The sequence below is a fragment of the Eschscholzia californica genome, unplaced genomic scaffold, assembly GCF_041429995.1.
Source record: "Eschscholzia californica isolate CP2 unplaced genomic scaffold, dmEscCali1.0.p SCAF_1, whole genome shotgun sequence".
NCBI lineage: Eukaryota > Viridiplantae > Streptophyta > Magnoliopsida > Ranunculales > Papaveraceae > Eschscholzia > Eschscholzia californica.
Genome location: NW_028238198.1, coordinates 10225056 through 10243411, shown reverse-complemented (window position 1 = coordinate 10243411; position 18356 = coordinate 10225056). Strand labels below are relative to the sequence as shown.

At 35.8% G+C, this 18356-nt stretch overlaps 2 protein-coding genes and 1 long non-coding RNA gene across 3 annotated transcripts; 2 read left to right on the top strand and 1 right to left on the bottom strand.

Moving 5' to 3' along the window:
• Nucleotides 1-1369: 1369 nt before the first annotated feature.
• Nucleotides 1370-6660, top strand: LOC147563992 (uncharacterized). Its single transcript, XR_015225866.1, has 2 exons — nucleotides 1370-6125; nucleotides 6197-6660. It is a non-coding gene; the product is annotated as an uncharacterized LOC147563992 (long non-coding RNA).
• Nucleotides 6661-13303: 6643 nt separating this feature from the next.
• LOC147563991 (uncharacterized) lies at nucleotides 13304-14509 on the top strand. The gene is made up of 5 exons (XM_086662827.1): nucleotides 13304-13345; nucleotides 13582-13807; nucleotides 13913-14062; nucleotides 14150-14344; nucleotides 14442-14509. The coding sequence occupies exons 1-5, from the start codon at nucleotides 13304-13306 to the stop codon at nucleotides 14507-14509; spliced, it is 681 nt and encodes a 226-aa protein (XP_086518953.1).
• A 2329-nt stretch (nucleotides 14510-16838) lies between these two features.
• On the bottom strand, nucleotides 16839-17768 carry LOC147563990 (uncharacterized). Its single transcript, XM_086662723.1, has one exon. The coding sequence runs from the start codon at nucleotides 17766-17768 to the stop codon at nucleotides 16839-16841; it is 930 nt and encodes a 309-aa protein (XP_086518849.1).
• Between the last annotated feature and the right edge of the window lie 588 nt (nucleotides 17769-18356).

Sequence of the window (18356 nt, the reverse complement as noted above, 5' to 3'; positions counted from 1 at the left end):
CGCGGGATTGCTTTACAACACTTACAAGATTTATATGAAAATAATTATAAATCAACTAATCTATTTACTTTTTCTTTTTTACTTTTCTCGATCGATCTTTTTTCTAGATCTATGTCATTTTTGTTTCTGTGAAGTCTATTGAGATTTAAATTTCCTCTCCATTGTTCTTCCTTTTCTCTTTTTCCACTTTTTCGTTAATGTTAGGATACAAAATACATAAATTTTGCTTCGAGTCACAAAAATGACAGGAGCAACTCTACACATGAAATTTGAAAGAGAAAAAAAGTTTGTTTGGTTGTTCTAGGATTGAGGAAATTTTTTAAAAGTTTGAGTTAAGGTTCTGGGTGATGGGGCTGAAGTAGGGTGGTGGGCAAAAGGTCCAAAAGATATGGTGAATAAGAGAGAAGTTTGAGTCAGAAAAATGATAAGTAGCAACTCCAAAATGTCAAATTCAGACTGACAAAAAATGTGATCTTAGTGAACTATTGCGCTTGAAAAAGTTGTCTTGGACATAAAAAATTGCGCTAACATATTTGCACCTGTACATCATATAATATACAGTGCAGAACACAATATTCCTCCGATTCACAGAACACTTTCAAATTTCTTTCCATGCAACACAAAGTCATATACATTACATGTAGTTTATGTGTTCTGTACTTCTAGATGTAACATCATCAAATTTCAGCTGCAAACCGGCAATTTTGGACCGATTTTATATATATATATATTTTTTTCCTATAAGGAATTATTATTTAAACCAGGAGTTAATTTTGGGGCTAAAGTATAGGTGAGTTTAATTATTGGGGGGTTTTGAGGGATTCACTATGGACATGGTTGTCTCTCCGTTACCGACCCGAATAAAATGCGGGTTTGGTTTTCATTAATAAAGTCCGTGATCACAAAACTCTAATCAAGAATTGCTTTAAGAAAAGCTCGCGCGCTAAGAGCATCTCCAATGGGACACTCTAATAAACACTCTAAAAATCTAGTTGTCAAGTGTCAAATAAAGATTCTCTTTCCTAGTGTCAATATAGAGACACTCTACATTTGTTTGGTCTCCAATGGAGATCTCTAAAATCTCTTACTTAATACACATGTCCCTCTTCAATTCAATAGATAAAAAGTAGTTGAAAAGCAAAGTTTTCTATTGGTTGAAATAATAAAGTAACACTTAGAGAGTCTCAAGTAGACACTCTCATTTTAGAGATTCTCTCTCTAGACACTCTATAATAAATGTGTCCAACTCATAATAGAGTGTGTAACAAAGTGTTCCATTAGAGATGATTTTTTAACAAAAACTCCAAAGAATCATATGTGGCACTCTAAGTGTTGGAGATTGAGTGTCCCATTGGAGATGCTGTAAGGGGTCGATTGATAATCATCTGCCAGACTTGCTTGCCACAAAACCCTAACTACATGGAACGATAATTATCGAGAAAAATAGATCAAGAGTGGAAAGCCTAATTCCATGGAACGATAATCTTGTTCGGAAACCGTAACTCCATGGAGTGATATCAAGAGAAAATAGATCAAGAACGACAATCTTGTTCAGAAACCCTAACTCCATGGAACGATGGATATCGAGAGAAAATAAATCAAGAACGAAAATCCTGTTCAGAAACCCTAACTTCATGCAACGCCCTAACTTAATGCAACGATGGATATCGAGAGAAAATAGATCAAGAACGACAATCTTGTTCAGAAAGGCGTCGGTGATGATGAATTTTGTGGTTATTCTATCTCCTTCCCTCCCGATCAAGAACAACGATGTTTCTTGTGCTTATTTTCGTTCTTTCCTGTTCAAGAACGACAATCGTTCATAAAGAAGTCAGGTTATTAGCTATTAAATCTCGGCACCTAGAAACCTTAATTTCTCTGCGGTTCAAACAAAAGATGATTGATCAATGTTATTCACCTCATCAATATCTTTTATTTTTCTGTAAGTATATCTCTGCGACAATTCATACTGGTATTTGGATGTAATTACTAGTTGTTGTTTCTTTTAATCAATCTAGAAATAGCCCATTAGAGAGCATAATGCACCAGGTCTAAGGGTTTTTTTGGTAAACTGGATTCTGTCCATGGAAGATTGTTTTAACCTTATAAACAACATATAATGAGGGTTAGTAAGAATTATATCTGAGATTGGTACTCTTGGGAAATGGGGGATTCAGGAAAGCTTAATATTGGCAGTAAGCTATATATTCGACCAACAATTGGGAACACGTATGTAAGCTTTTTTTGTCATGTCCAAAGTCTATAACGATTAAAAAGCCTATTACTTATGACCATCGCAAGTAATGCTTAATTGCGCGTATGCATCAAAATGTGCATTCGATACAGTTTCATGTTGGTTCTCGGTCATTCGATCTCACTTTTGGGGTTATAGTTTTGATACTATAAATGTTTTTATTTTATATTATTAATTATTTTATATTTTACTTTAATTGTATTTTACAAGTTTTGAAGTTAGCTCTCCTCCTGTGCCATAGTACACCAAGATACATAGGTGCTTTCGGGAATATCATTCGCAGGATTAAGTTTCACAGTTGACTCTATTATGCGCTAAGGCAAGATTATGTTTGGCAACAGACTCTATTCTGACTGCACTCTATTATCTTGGTGGCTACTGCTGTGTGCGTAGGCTCTTTATGCTTTCTTACTTATTTTATTTTCTAATAATAATATTTGCTAGTGTACAAGTTTTGTAAGTATCTTCACACATCAAGGTGCGGAACCAAGAAATGTGGGGCTATTTCGAGATAAAGGTTGGAATCGGTTTAATGACACATACTAGTTGGGGCGTTGTTTACTCTTGTGTTTATGCATATGATGTGTGGAGATGCTTTCTCTATTTTGTTATTCTATATATAGTAATAATCTTTACTACTTTATAAGTGTCATAAGTATCTTCGTACATTGTGGTATGACCCAAAGATGTGGGGACTATTTCGAGATGAAGGATGGAATCGATTTAATTACAGACAATGGTTGGGAGTTGGTTTACCCTTGTGGTTTTACATATGATGTGTAGAGATGCTTATTTTATTTTCGTTGTTTTAGTTTTTAATAATATTCTATAATTATATACTAGTACATTAGTTTTAAGTATCTTCACGCATCATGGTATGGAACCAAGAGATGTTGGGACTAACTCTTGTATTTATACATATGATGTGTGGAGATGCTTTTTTCTATATTTAGTCATAATTTTTACTACTACTTTAGTGTTTAAGCATTTTCATACATTGTGGTATGACACCAAGAGATGTGGGGGATATCTTGAAGTAAAGGTTGGGATCGATTTTATCACAAACTCTGGTTGGCAGTTGGTTTACTCTGGTGCTTTTACATATGATATGTGGAGATCCCTATTCTATTTTGTTTTGTTAGTTGTTAACAATATTATAAAAATTATATTCTAGTATATTAGTTTTAAGTAACTCCATGCATCATTGTATGGAACCAAGAGATGTGGGAACTATTTCGAGATCAAGGATGGAACTGATTTAAGTACAAAAACTGGCTGACTCTTGTGTTTATACATATGATGTGTGGAGTTGCTTATTCTATATTTTGTAATAATCTTTATTACTATATTAGTGTTTAAGCATCTTCATACATTATGGTATGGCACCAAGAGATGTAGGAGATATTTTGCACAAAAGTTGGGATCAATTTATCACAAACGGTGGTTGGCAGTTGGTTTACTCTAGTGCCTTATATATGATGTGTGTGGATGCTTATTCTATTTTTGTTATTTTAACTTTTAATAATAATAAATTCCAGTTTATTAGTTTCATAAGTATCTTCATGCGTCATGGTATGTAACCAAGAGATGTGGGATCATCTCGAGATAAAAGGTTGGAACCGATTTAATTACAAATATTGGTTGGGAGTTGGTTAACTCTTGTGTTTATACTTATGACGTGTGGAGATGCCTATTCTATTTTTGTTGATTTATATATAGTAATAATCTTTACTACTTTATAAGTGTACAAGTATCTTCATATATTGTCGTATGGCACTGAGAGATGTGGGGACTATTCAACATAAATGTTGGTGTCGGTTTCAGTACAAGTAGTTGTTGGTAGTTGGGACTCTTACGCTTATACATATGATGTGATGCTTATTCTATATGTAATCAACAATATCTAATAACGTAAAAGTTTTGTAAGTATTTTCACAAATCGTGGCATCGCGCCAAGAGCTGTGGGGGTTATTTCGATGTAAAAATTGGAATTTATTTAGTTACAAATACAGGCTGGGAACGGTTTACCCCGTGTGCTTATACATATGATGTTTGGAGATGCTTATTCTAATTTTTACCATTAATATTTACCAATTTATAAATTTTTGCGAGTCTTTTCATACGTTGTTGTATAGCACCAACAGATTTGGGGACTATTTCGAGATACAGTTTGGAATCGATTTAATTACAAAAAACAGGCTGGCAATTGGTTAACTCTTGTGCTTATACATATGATGTCTGGAGACGCTATTCTAGTTTTTACCAATAATATTAACTAATTTATAAGTTCTGTGAGTATTTTCATACATAGTGGTATGGCACCAAGAGATGTGTGGGTTATTTCGAGATACAGGTTGCAACGGATCTTGTGCCGATGTATGTCGCATGAGGTGTGAAGATACTCTTTCTATGTTTGTTATTTTAATTTTTAGTAATAATCCTTATGACTTTAAAGGTCTGTAAGTACGTACTCACATTGTGGTATGGTAAAGAGAGATGCGGGGGCAATTGCGAAATAAATGTTGGGATCAATGTAATTATAAATACTGGCTGGGATTTGGTACATTTCTCTTTATCTTTGACTTCAATTACACTCGAGATTTGACATCACATCTTTCTACCAATGATTATTGGTTTTATTCAGATTTAGCTCGACGTTAGTTCATTCTTGATAATTTTCAGCAATTGGTTTAAGTTTATTTATTTATGCCCGTCATGCCAGAGAAAGCTGTTATGTTTTAGTAAATAAATTTTGGCTCATTCAATATTCGGTTGGTGCAGGCGACAAATTGAAGTACGAATAATGACTATAGCTGGTTTATGTTTGTGGTTATACCCCTTTCCCTTTGATGTATGGAGATGCTTATTTTATATTTGATCTTCTTTTTTATGATGTTCATAACATTTTAAACATTTAGTGTCAATCTCGTCATACATCGTTTTACGGTTTTATTCCAAACTGATAAAAGGCCAAACATGGCCAATAGCTTATACATCAGCAACATCGAGTATGAATTAAATGCTTGTTGAAGAAACTAACAAGTCCTACCACTGTATTCATAATGCAATTTGTTGTGCAAGCTTTTATGCCTAGTTGCCTACCAAACTATTTTCAGAACTTAACTGTAATTGGTGAAGCATTATATTTTCAGTTAGAACCTTTAGCCAATCGGCAGTTGAAGTGGAAATGTCACCCAACTTTGTGACGCATTAATCAAGAGATTCACAGTTTTGATTATCTTATGTGTTTCAGGCTTTGAATTTCCTCTTGTGAAGTCAAATGTGGTTGTCGACCAATGCCTTCTCGTTCCTCCTAGTGGAGTCTGTTTTATTGTTGAGACCTGATAATTTCTGTTGGAGCAGGTTAATTGAGGCTTTGAATGACATCTATCCCAGGAAGACGACAACCAAAGGTTGTGTTGATGAATCATTCGAGCCACAAGCAATTTTAGAGTTATTACTTCTCGTTTCTCGTACTTGAGTTTGGTTTTTGGTTGAGGCCCAATAATATCTGTTTGAGCAGGTTGAGAAGTACGAGCTTCTTAAAATGAGGAGGATACCTTCTTATATTTATAAAACAGCTGGTCGGTGAAAGCAGTTCATTGCTTTGGTAAAAGCCGTCATTAGGATGTGTTACCCTCCCGTGATTGGGCACTTTCAAAGTTGCTTCTTTATTTGATTTAGCAGGTAAACCTCCGAAAGGTAGCTTACGAAACAAAAGATGTCTGAAACTCTGAATGACTTCTTGTCACAAAACAAAGAAGTCGTAAAGTATTTTGACTAAGCTCGGTATGTCTGTTTGAAGAGAATGGAGCATTTCATACCCATCTCAGTTGTATCAACGATTGTTTATCCAAAGATTTGGTCGAAGGTATGGTAATTAACCTTTTCCTTAAAGTTTTCGACTCAAGTTTACTCAAGATATCTCTTTTATCTGGACAGGAGATAAGATTTCTGACCAATTCATATTGGTTTCTCTAAGGAACAAGATAATTACTGTTAGGCAACACGAATAGCTGATTGAAGCCTCATGTTCACTCACAAAGATGAGGTCTTTCTCACGCATCTCACATGTGGGGGTTACTAAGAAAAGTGCCTTGTAAGTTTTAAATAAAATAAAATGTTTGGTTTGTATATTTTCATGTTGCTTAGCTAGATTTCATCAATAACAATCAACCCAAAAGATGACAAATGGATGATGAAGATATTGTGAAAGAAACACCAACTGCGGGCGTGTTATTTCAAAAATGTATTTGTGGAAGGCGTAGGATCTTCAACTCCAGTAAAAGACCTGCAATTGAACTCATTTGATGTAAGATTGCTTCCATATGTCTATTTTCACAAACTTTGTGCGTCCAAAACATTTCTGACCCAATATAACCACATGTCATCATCATTGGTTAAAAGGTTATTATCATTTATTTGTATGAGCCGCAACAATCAAATATGCGTAGAAGTACAAATTAATGGCATGAACACCCGAGCCGCCACAAAGAGTGGCATGGTTCTTGTTAGTCCGTTGTTGTATCTGTACAACCTTTGAATTATTAGAACTTTAGTTTCGGTTCTGTGTGCTTACTGCCTTTCGGATCTGTAGCTCGACCTTTAGGGATCTATCTTTGCCATCTCAATTATCACACCGAACAGCAGTGAGGCAACTAATTTTTTTTTCTTTTGTCATTGGCTCATTGCTGCTGTTGCAAAGGTGCCTGAGAATCAAGTTGAAGAGTATTCAGTTGAGAATAAAAGTGTGGAAGGAAATGATGGTCTGTTGTTCGTAACGACTTGACAACAGAGTTTGAAACAAATATGGTATGAGTACATAGTCCTCTTGCCTTATATTTTCGTTTTCTAGTTGTAGGAGTGCCTTACTGTTGGTTAAAATAGGAATTTGAATCAAAAGTAGTACCCTTGGGAAATGGGTATTTGAGAAAAGCTTAAGATTGGCAGTAAGATATATTTGGAACAATAATTGGGAACACTTAAATAAGCTTTCTCTGTGATGTCCAAAGTCTATAACTATTAAAAAGCCTATTACTTATGACCATTACAAGTAATGCTTAATTGCGGGTATGCATCAAAATGTGCTTTATTTGATATTTCAGTGGGCACTATCTCTCGTACAGTTTCATCTTGGTTATTGGTCGTTCGATATAACTTTTGTGGTTATAGTTTTGATATGATGAATATTTTTATTTTGTACTAATATTATTTATTTTATATTTTACTTTATTGTATTTTACAAGTTTTAAAGTTGGCTCTCCTCCTGTGCCGTAGTACACCAAGATACGTAGGTGTTTTCGAGAACATAATTCACAGGATTAAGTTTCACAATTGACTCTATTATGCGCCAAGGCAAGATTAATTTTGACAACAGACTATTATATTATGATTGCACTCTATTATCTTGGTGTCTACTTCTGTGTGCATAGGCTCTTTATGCTTTCTTACTTATTTTATTTTTATAATCATATTTGCTAGTGTACAAGTTCTGTAAGTATCTTCACACATCAAGGTGCGGAACCAAGAGATGTGGGGCTATTTCGAGATAAAGGTTGGAATCTATTTAATGACAAATACTAGTTGGGTCGTGATTTACTCTCGTGTTTATGCATATGATGTGTGTAGATGCTTTCTCTATTTTGTTATTTTATATTAGTAATAATCTTTACTACTTTATAAGTGTCATAAGTATCTTCGCACTGAGAGATGTGGGGACTATTTCGATTTAATTACAGACAATTGTTGGGGGTAGGTTTACTCTTGTGCTTTTACATATGATGATGTGTAGAGATGCTTATTTTTTTTTGTTTTATTTTTTAATGATATTATATAATTATAATATAGTATATTAGTTTTAAGTATCTTCATGCATCATGGTATGGAACCAAGAGATGTTGGGACTAATTCGAGATAAAGGTTGGAACCGATTTAACTCAAATACTGGCTCGGAGTTGACTAACTATTGTGTTTATACATATGATGTGTGGAGATGCTTTTTTCTATATGTAGTCATAATCTTTACTACTATGTTATTGTTTAAGCATCTTCATACATTTGTGGTATGGCACCACGATATGTGGAGATTTGGTGCGTTCCTCTTCATCTTTGACTCCAATTACATTCGAGATTTTGACATCACATCTTTCTACCAGCTATTGTGGGTTTTAGTCAGATTAAGCTTGACGTTAGTTTACTCTTGATAAGTTTCAACAATTGGTTTATGGTTCTTTATTTATGACCGTCATGTCAGAGAAAGTTGTTTTTTCTAGTAAATAAATGTGGTCTCATTCGAGATTCGGTTGGTACAGGCGACAAATTGAAGTACGAATAATGACTAGAGCTGGTTTATGTTTGTGGGTGTACCCTTTCCCCTTTGATGTATGGAGATGCTTATTTCATGTTTGATCTTTTTTGCTGTGATGTTCATGACATTTTAAACATTTAGCGTCAATCTTGTCATACATCGTTTTACGGTTTTGTTCCAAACTGATAAAAGGCCAAACATGACCAATAGCTTATACATCAGCAACATCGAGTATGAATTGAATGTTTTGTTGTGCAAGCTTATGCCTAGTTGCCTACCAAACTATGTTCAGAACTTAATTGTATTTGGTGAAGCATTATATTTTCAGTTAGAACCTTTAGGTAATTGGCAGTTGAAGTGGAAATGTCATCCAATTTGGTGAAGCATTAATCAAGAGATTCACAGTTTTGATTATCTTATGCGTTTCAGGCTTTGAATTGCCTTGAGAAGCCATGTGGTTATTGTTCAAATTACCAATTGCTTCTCGTTTCTCCTAGTGGAGTCTGTTTTATTGTTGAGACCTAATACTTTCTGATGGAGCAGGTTGATAAGCATGAGCATCTTAAAACGAGGAGGATAGTTGCTTGTACCTAAGAAAGATGGTCATTTCAAAGATGCCATGTGACGACTTCTGATCAGTCTGGTCATGATCATGGACTTTCAGAGGAGTTGCTTGTTTCTATAAGAACAACTTGCTGTCTTGTTTGATGCTCATTCGGGGTCAAAAGGAGTGGTTTACTTAATGCCTGTGTGTTTGTTGTGATTCTGTAAATCCTCTTTGTTTGTTATGGTTGCTGACATGCACATATTTTAGGAGGCTTGTGCTTAGATCTCAGCATCTCGCATATTTTATGATTTACTTTCCTTGGTTTACATGAAGTTTATTTTATACGCAACAGAATACGGTGGTGTCTCTCTCTTATCATCTGAAAATGATTCACCTGAATCCAATGAATCTTGTCTGAGTTTGACATGTTAACAGGAGTGACCGAGTCATTTGTACTTATTTAATTACTACTAGTTAAAATATAATTTGTTGCTATTCCAATGTTCTCGCTCTTCATTTTGATTAAGCGGTCTTGTGTTCTGGGTGGTTGCCGGCCAATTGCCTCTTGTGAAATTATACATTGTTGGAGCAATGCCTTCGCTACGATTGAGGCCTTGAATGACATCTATGTCAGGAAGACGACAACCAGAGGCTGTGTTGATGAATCAATCGAGACAAGAAATTTTGGAGTTATTACTTCTCGTTTCTCGTAGTTGAGTTTGGTTTTTGGTTGAGACCCTATTATATATGTTGGAGCAGGTTGAGAAGTACGGGCTTCTTAAAATGAGGAGGATACCTTCTTATATTTATAAAACAGCTGGTCGGTGAAAGCGGTTCATTGCTTTGGCAAAAGCTGCCATGAGGACGTGTTACCATCCCGTGATCGGGGACTTTCAAAGTTGCTTCTTTATTTGATTTAGCAGGTAACCCTCTGGAAGGTAGGTTGTTATGAAACAAAATATTTCTGAAACTCTGAATGACTTATCACAAAACAAAAAAGACGTAAAGGATTTTGACTAAGTTCAGTATGTCGGTTCGGAGAGAATGGAGCATTTCATACCCATCTCAGTTGTATCAACTATTGTTTTTCTAAAGATTTGGTCGCAGGTATAGTAACTTAACCTTTTCCTTGAAGTTTTGGACTCAAGTTTACTCGACATATCTCTTTTGTTTGGACAGGAGATAAGATTTCTGACCAATTAATATCCTGTCAATGAATTAGGTAGTTGATTTCATATTGATTTTTCTAAGGAACAAGATAATTACTGTTACTCCAATGTAAAGTGACGAAACATGAATGAGGGATTGGGCTGGACGTCCAAAATGAGGCCCAAAATGGGCTGGGCGTCCACGGTTGCCCATAAATAAACGAGAGGTCCAAAATGTCAGGCCGGGACTTAAAATGACGGAAACAACCCTAAAGTTCGTCGAATTTACGCCCCCTGCCATTGAAAATCAACCGGGATTTGGCGAATTTTTTGGCGCGATTTCTGACTGATTCGAGGGACGGAAGTGACGTTTCCTGCAAACGGTCACTTCCACATTAACTTCTGCCCACGCCGAGTCCCTCTTCCCAGGTAACTTTGCTCCTTCTCAAGAAAACTCTCTCTCCAAATTTTTCTTCATCCGTCATCTTCCTCCTGCATCTTCCTCTTTCAACTTTTACTTCTAAAGTGATTCAAGTTTTTTTGAAGAAAAGGAAGGGATTCAAGTCTGTTTGGAGAAATAACTTACAAGTTTGTGAAGGGATTCAAGTATGTTTTACTTCTATCTCATCCACCTAAACTTGTTTGATAAAAGTTTCTTTCATAAAAGATTTTTAAAACCCTAAAATTTGTGAAAAACTTTACTTTCTGACGCAGATATGGTGATTGATCTTTCTTTAGGGACGCAATATTTTAGAAACCTTTAAAGTTTATACAAATGATCTCTTATGGTTTGTTTGAAACCCTGGAAGATTTTAGAAACACTAGAAGTTTTTAGAAACCATAAAATTTGTGTATAATCTTACATTTCTTTGACGCAGATATGGTGAAAAGTAAAGATACGAACAAGAAATCAAAGGGTGTGACTATCATAGAACCAACTTCCAGTAGAGAGATATCAGTAAAGGAAAGACCGATAGCAGAAATTCTGGCTAGAAGAACTAGTCCTAGAAAGAAGAAGGTATGAAACTGAACAAAAAATCATTTGTTCTTGAAATGTTTCTGGTAAATGTTTTTTATTCTGGTAAATGTTCCATATTCTGGTAAAAAAAATGTTATTGTTGAAAATATTCCTGGTAAATAAATTAAATTCTGGTAAATGTATTTTTTTCTTGAAAATATTTTGTTTTACTGTGATTTAGATTTGTCTAGTGTTCATGGGAATAATATTTTGCACCGTAAGTTGTTTTATTCCTGGTAAATAATTTTGTTCACTGTAAAATGTTTTGTTCCTTGAAAATATTTTATTGTACTGGAATTATGTTGTTCCAAGTGATATGGATTTCTTCATGAGAATAAAAATATGTTCAGTAATATGTTCAGTAAATTGTTTTATTGTAAAGATGACCATGCATTTCAAGTGTTTGTTGTAATGTGTGACACAACATTCTTTCCTGGTTACATTTTTTACAGGTAAAAAGTACTGAGAGCATTGAAGTAAAAGACAATGCAGAGAGAGAAAGGAAAGGCAAGAGAAAAGCTGCACCAGAGAGAGAAGTAAAAGACAATGCAGAGAGAGAAAGGAAAGGCAAGAGAAAAGCTGCACCAGAGAGAGAAGACAATGCAGAGAGAGAAAGGAAAGGCAAGAGAAAAGCTGCACCAGAGAGAGAAGAAAGCAGCCAAAAAAAAAAAGGAAAGAAAACAAAAACAGAAGGTGGAAACTCAACGGGTGAACGGAAAAATAGACCACCCAACCTGGCAGCACTGGTGCCGAAGGCTTACAAGTATGCCCTTCGAAATACGTGGAGACAAATGAAGAACACATATCCAAAGATGTCGACTACACAGAAAGAGTTGTTAGCCGCGACTCCATTTAAAAATCTGGTGATGGCTTTTGTTGAGGACAAAATAGATTGGGATAACATAAACAAACCCAACAAGGCTATCTTTGAAATTCTCTGCCTCTATTCTAGTTCGACAGAAAGGTTTACGTTGGCGGGGAAAGAAATGGAACTGAAACCTGAAGATGTGGCCCTAATTCTAGGTATGCCATTGTCAAGAGAGGCGAGAGAAGTCTTCCCTAAAAATCGATCAGTAAAGCAGCCTGAAATAGATTTTTGTATGAAGTACTTTGGTGAAATCCCTGGAATGATATCATGCATACAAATATCCAAAGCACTGAGAGATGCTGTCAACGGAGAGGTAGATGACATGGATGTCATCAGGCTGATCATCATGTATATTTGTGCGAGTGTTTTATTTGCTCCCCTAACAGGTTACAAGGTTCCAATGCGTATTCTCTTCAACTTGCATACAATGGAAGAAATTCAAACTTTGTGTTGGCCAACAGCGGTGCACTCATTCCTAATTGATCACATCAATAAGTATCCCAACGACCCACTGAAAGCTTCAGGGTGCCTAGTATTACTTCCTGTGAGTATGTTTTTTATCATTTAAATTCAAACTTAACTTCATGTGTCTCATACTCTATGTTTTTTATAGGTGTGGTTTTGCGAGCATACTACATGTTTTGATCGACAAGAGAGGTTTAGGGATGAGGTGCCTAGGATCGTGAGGTGGTCTTTGACCAATATAGATGAGACATTTGACCAGAAGCTTGCAAATCTTACTGCAGAACAGGTATACATTTGATCAGTGTTAATGTGAAACTGTTTTGTTCTGGTAAATAGAAAAGGAACCATTAAATTGTTTTGTTCTTGGTAAATAAAATTATTTCCTAGTAAATGTTTAGTTCCTGGTAAATAATTTGGTTTACTGTACATTAAACCAGGTCAGTGAATCATTTGTGTACCCCCCAACTGATCAAGAAAAAGAGTTGTTGTCAGCACCAAAGAACACAGAAGTGGTAGATGAATTGCTTCGAAGGATTGAACAGCTACAAAAGGAAAATGATGAACTTAAAGAAAAACTGCGAGAAGCGTGCGAGGATAGGGATGATTCTTACAAAGCATATGAGGCACTCCTTCAAACCTTTTTAGTTCCTGTAGAAGAACAGGTTAGAGGAGAAGATGGCCTAATCGAGGTTACGGATGGTGTGGAGGAGCTACGCACACGTTATTGTAAGGGAAAAAGTAAGATGGAAGATCCAAAAGATGGAGAGAAAGAGAAAGAAGAGAAACAGAAGAAAGAGGAGAAAGGGAAGACAGAGGAGAAAGAGAAAGACAAGAAAGATGAGGGGGGAAAGGGTGTAGAAAAAGATGATGAAGAGGGAGAAGAAGATGATGAAGGAGAAGAAAGTGAGGGAGAAAAAGATGATGAAGAGGGAGAAAAAGATGATGAGGAAGATGATGAGAAAGATGATAATGAGGAAGATGATGATAAAGATGATAATGAGGAAGATGAGGAGAAAGATGATAATGAGGAACAAGATGATGACAGTGACGAAAATGAAAAGGAGAAAGATGGAAGCGAGGATGGAAGTGACAAAGATGAGAAAGAGGAGAAAGATGAAAGGAAGGACAAGAAAAATGATCGGAGTAATAAGTATCAACTTAAAGACAGTGACGAAGATGATAGCGATGGCAATGAAGATGGTAATGAAATAGTTTCTATTTTATTTTATATTCTCAGTAAATATTATTCTTTTTCAGTTTTATTCTTTTTCTGAGAAAGTATAATAAGCATGCTAAATGATGAAGGCAATGAGGGAGAGGAAAAAAAGAAAGCCAAGCTGGATGAAGAAGGAAATGATGAGATGGATGATGAAGATGAGGTTCATATCAATTTGTCTAGTGAGCATGCAGGGTGGGTGGATGATACTTATGAAAAAGAGATGCCTCCCAAGAGAGGTAATGTTGCCAAATTATGTGGTGAAATAATTTAAGTTTCCTAGTTTGTTAAAAACATTATTTTTCTGAATATACATTATTTGACAGATATTATGAAGGATGACAGCAATGATTTCCCAAGTTTTGATCTTAACTTGGGGACGCAAATTATTGTGTGGACTCCACCACCACAGCAGGGAGATGATGTTTGCCAAACAGCTGAAGAGAATTTCGCCGATATTGCAGAAATGGGGAGAGCATCGGTGGAAGAAGTATCCAAAAAATTGGATCATGTTGGAACAAGTAGAAAAATTAAATCACCACACGTGAGCCCCCCAAAACGAGTAGTATCGAAGACACAGAAAGGGTCAATTGCTAAACCAACATCTCTTATCAAAAGGGTCAAGGATAACCCCAGAACCCGAAAACAAACATCCAGAGCAGCAGCTGCCATTAAATTCCCTGTGATTGATATAGAGTCGATCACAGTGAAGAAACAAGTGAAAGAACCAATAAGTAACTGGAGACAGGGAGGGTTATGGCCCTACGTCCAGGAGAAAGAAAAATCACTAATGCTAGAATTCATGACATACGGGTGGACAAGGTAAATAACTCAGTAACTGGTAAATAATTAAATGTCTGGTAAAAAAAAAATGTATGGTAAACAATTTGTATAGTAAATGTATATCTTTCTGGAAAATAATTGTGTGGCTGGATTGGATTCTATGTACAGCCTCGAAGTCTGGAACAAGGATAAAGAACATTGCCTGAAAGCAAAAGATTTGGATGAACTTATGATGGTTCGGGGATGTGACTCGCAAATCATAGACTGGTTTGAGGACCACCTTGCACAGGACGCCCGAGACGTGAACAAAGAAGTTGTTTTCCTATCTTCATTGCTTTTTGTAAGTTTCCTTGTCAAACATATAATTCATTTTTAAATGGTGTTGAGTAAATAGTAGTCACTGAATTTAAATCAGCGGAGTATTGAGGCCAATACTGAATTTAAATCAGCGGAGTGTTGAGTAAATAGTAGTCACTTAATTTAAATAGTAGTCACTGAATTTAAATGGTTTGCAGACCTTGATAAAACAAGAGCGGAGTCAGGCAAGTATTGAGGCCAATTTAAATCAACGACTGGAAGCGCAATACATCAAAGATCATACTACAACGTTGTGTGCGCCACTGAATACGCCGTACACTGATGACTCATTCGAGGGTCATCATTGGACTCTGCTTGTCTATGAATTTGAAGAAAATGAATGGAAGCACTACAACTCTTTGCAGCGTGACACTAACCTGACTAAGCAATGCAACAATAATGCAAAGAAATTTGCATCGCAGCTGGCAGAGACATTGATAAAGATGAAGTGCACGCGCAAACGAAGTGGGCAATACGCTAAAGAAAGGATGACGAAAAAGATATCCTATGTAAAGGAGGTTGACTGCCCTCAGCAAGGGGATAGGTGAGTCTAAATTTTGCTTCCTTACTTTAGTAGTTATTGAGTTTATTGAGTTTCTTTAAACTCACATTTTATTTTTGAATCAAACAGTCCAGACTGTGGACTGTACGTAATGCTCCAGTTGGAGGATATCTTCAACATAAGCAACCAGTCCAATTTCCCGGGGTCCTGCACGCAGGTGGAAACTTATGCAGACAAAACAAGAAGAAAGAGGGTAGAAGTAACTTTCAAAATTTTGGATGAATCAAAGGAGGTATGGAGAAGGGTGATAAATGAAGGGTCATAAATAGTTTATGTGAAAATTATGTTTGTGTTTGTTAACTGTTACTAAGTACTGGAAAAAACTTGGAAGGTTTTGTTATTGTGACAATTTGTAAGTTTTGTTATTGTGAAAACTTGGAAGGTTTTGTTATTGTGAAAATTTGTATTGGAAAAAAATATGTTTTCACTCGAAAAAACTTGATAATTTTCCATAAAATATGCCGGGAAAACAAAAAATTTCCGGTAAACAAAATTATGTACTTCACATAACTTAGGAAAAAATATCCAAAAATCCGGGAAAAATTTAACTTTCCGGTAAATAAAAATATGTACTCGACCAAACTTAGAAATTTTTCGGAAAAAATCCCGGGAAAACAAATTATTTCTGGTAAATAAAAAAATTTACTAAACACAACTTAGAACAAATTGTACTGAATATATTTTTGAGTAAAATCCACATGTACTGGACAAAACTCTATTATTGTACTAGACACAACAACTTAGAAATTTCTCCCAAAAAAACTTAGAAATTTTACGGAAAATCCACATGTACTGGACAAAACTTAGAAGTTTTGTCCCAAAAAAAACCGGGGAAAAAAAATAATTTCCGGTAAATAAAAAAATGTTCTAGACAAAACTTGGAAAAAATGCCTTCGAGAAAATATATTCTCAAAACATAAAATAATTTCCGGTAAATAAAAATATGTACTCGACTTGACTTAGAAAAAATAAAATCACCACACTGGAAAAATTTAAACTTTCCGGTAAATAAAAAAATTTACTGGACAAAACTTAAACTTTCTGGTAAATAGAAAAATGTACTGGATAAAACTAAAAGTTTCATATCATGCATTATGTTCAAGCACAATACACACTAACAAAATATAAGATAATACATTGACTTTAAACACAAATACATTAAGTTCGACAAAAGATACAAAAAAAATCAAAGCAGCACAAGGCTAAAATGTGACTCTCTTCAAAAATTTGAAAAGCTCCCAACACTGTAAATGCTTTTCAAAGTTGTAGAGTGCCCCTAGTTTTTGCTGCTGATATAAAAACCATTTCAATCACTAAATCGCTTCGTTGCACGAAGCACGGTTGTGATAAGAGAGCTTCTTACACCTACCGCATATCCGCTGCCTCTTTCTAAAGTTTCCAGAACTTTCAATTCTTACAGAACGTGGTCTGCCCGGACGTTTCTTGGTTAAAGGAGGAAGTATCTTGCTGGCTTCCTCAAACGTTGTTGGTTGATCGAAAGATGGGACAGGATTTATGGAATGACTATAAGTCTTACAGTATGCATCCGTTGTAACAGCGGGATCAAAAAAGGATGATGAATCACCTCCATGCACTTTAATACACAATATGGCATGCTCACAAGGGATACCTTGGACTTGCCACTTACGACATGTGCATGTAAGAGCCCCAAGGTCCACAGAGTGACTCGGCATGGACATTACTTCATACACAAATTTACCTGATTGTATTACCTTCCAGCTACAGGCAACGTTGAATCTAGACTGCATTTTTTCGTTGACCTTAGGGCACAAGAAAGAGTCCCAAGTTGCCGACTCAGTTCTTCTGGCATTCATCATGTTCATAATTTTGATCCTCAACATATCTAGCATTACGGTTATTGGAAGAACTCTCTCATCCCTTATCCACGAATTGAAGGATTCCGAGAGCGAAGAACATATTAAACCGTACCTTTTTCCTGGGAAGAAAACATCAGCCCAATGTTCCGGATTTACAGAGTGAAGAAATGCATCCACAGCATTGCCACCCATGACTACAAGTTCAGAAGTGTACTTCTGAAAATCCGATATAGTAAGGGCTCTAGCCGCCTTAAACATGAGGGATTGGAAATAGTCCGACTTCTTCGCACCATTCTTTACACGTACATTCAAATTGTTTCTTAGATGCCAAACGCAGAATGAATGGTGCGCGGTTGGGAAAATGTTGGAAACTGCATTTATAATACCATTGTGCCTGTCCGACATAAAAGTCAAAGACTCACTATTATCAACCATTTTCGCCAAGTTACAAAAAAACCAGGTCCAGTTTAGATCATTTTCTACGTCAACGACAGCATAGGCGATAACAAAAAAACCTGCAAAGTACATATGGCAGTAGTTAGAACAGGAAATAAAAAAAAAACAAGTAAATAAAATTGTGTACCGGACAGAAAATATTGGTAAAATACTTACCATCATTGCCATTCTTCGCTACAGCTGCAAGAATGCACCCATTGTATTTCGTTTTCGCAAAAGTACCATCAACAAATATCAATGGGCGACAGTGCTTGAAACCTTGGATGCATGCTCCAAGAGCAATAAATATTCGAACAAAACGGTGGGAATCTTTATCAACTTGAAGATCAATTAAACTATTAGGGTTAGAACGGGATAGGGCATCAACATACCAATTGAGTTTGGCATAAGAATCAGCTTCCTCCCCATAGGCCAAAGAAATACTCCTGTTTCGAGCCTTATATGAATAGTAGTAGCTGAGTTGAATTCCATAGTCTTTCTTGAAAGATCTGACAATGTCTTTAGTACTTTTGGTCGGATTCTCCCTAATGTCATCGA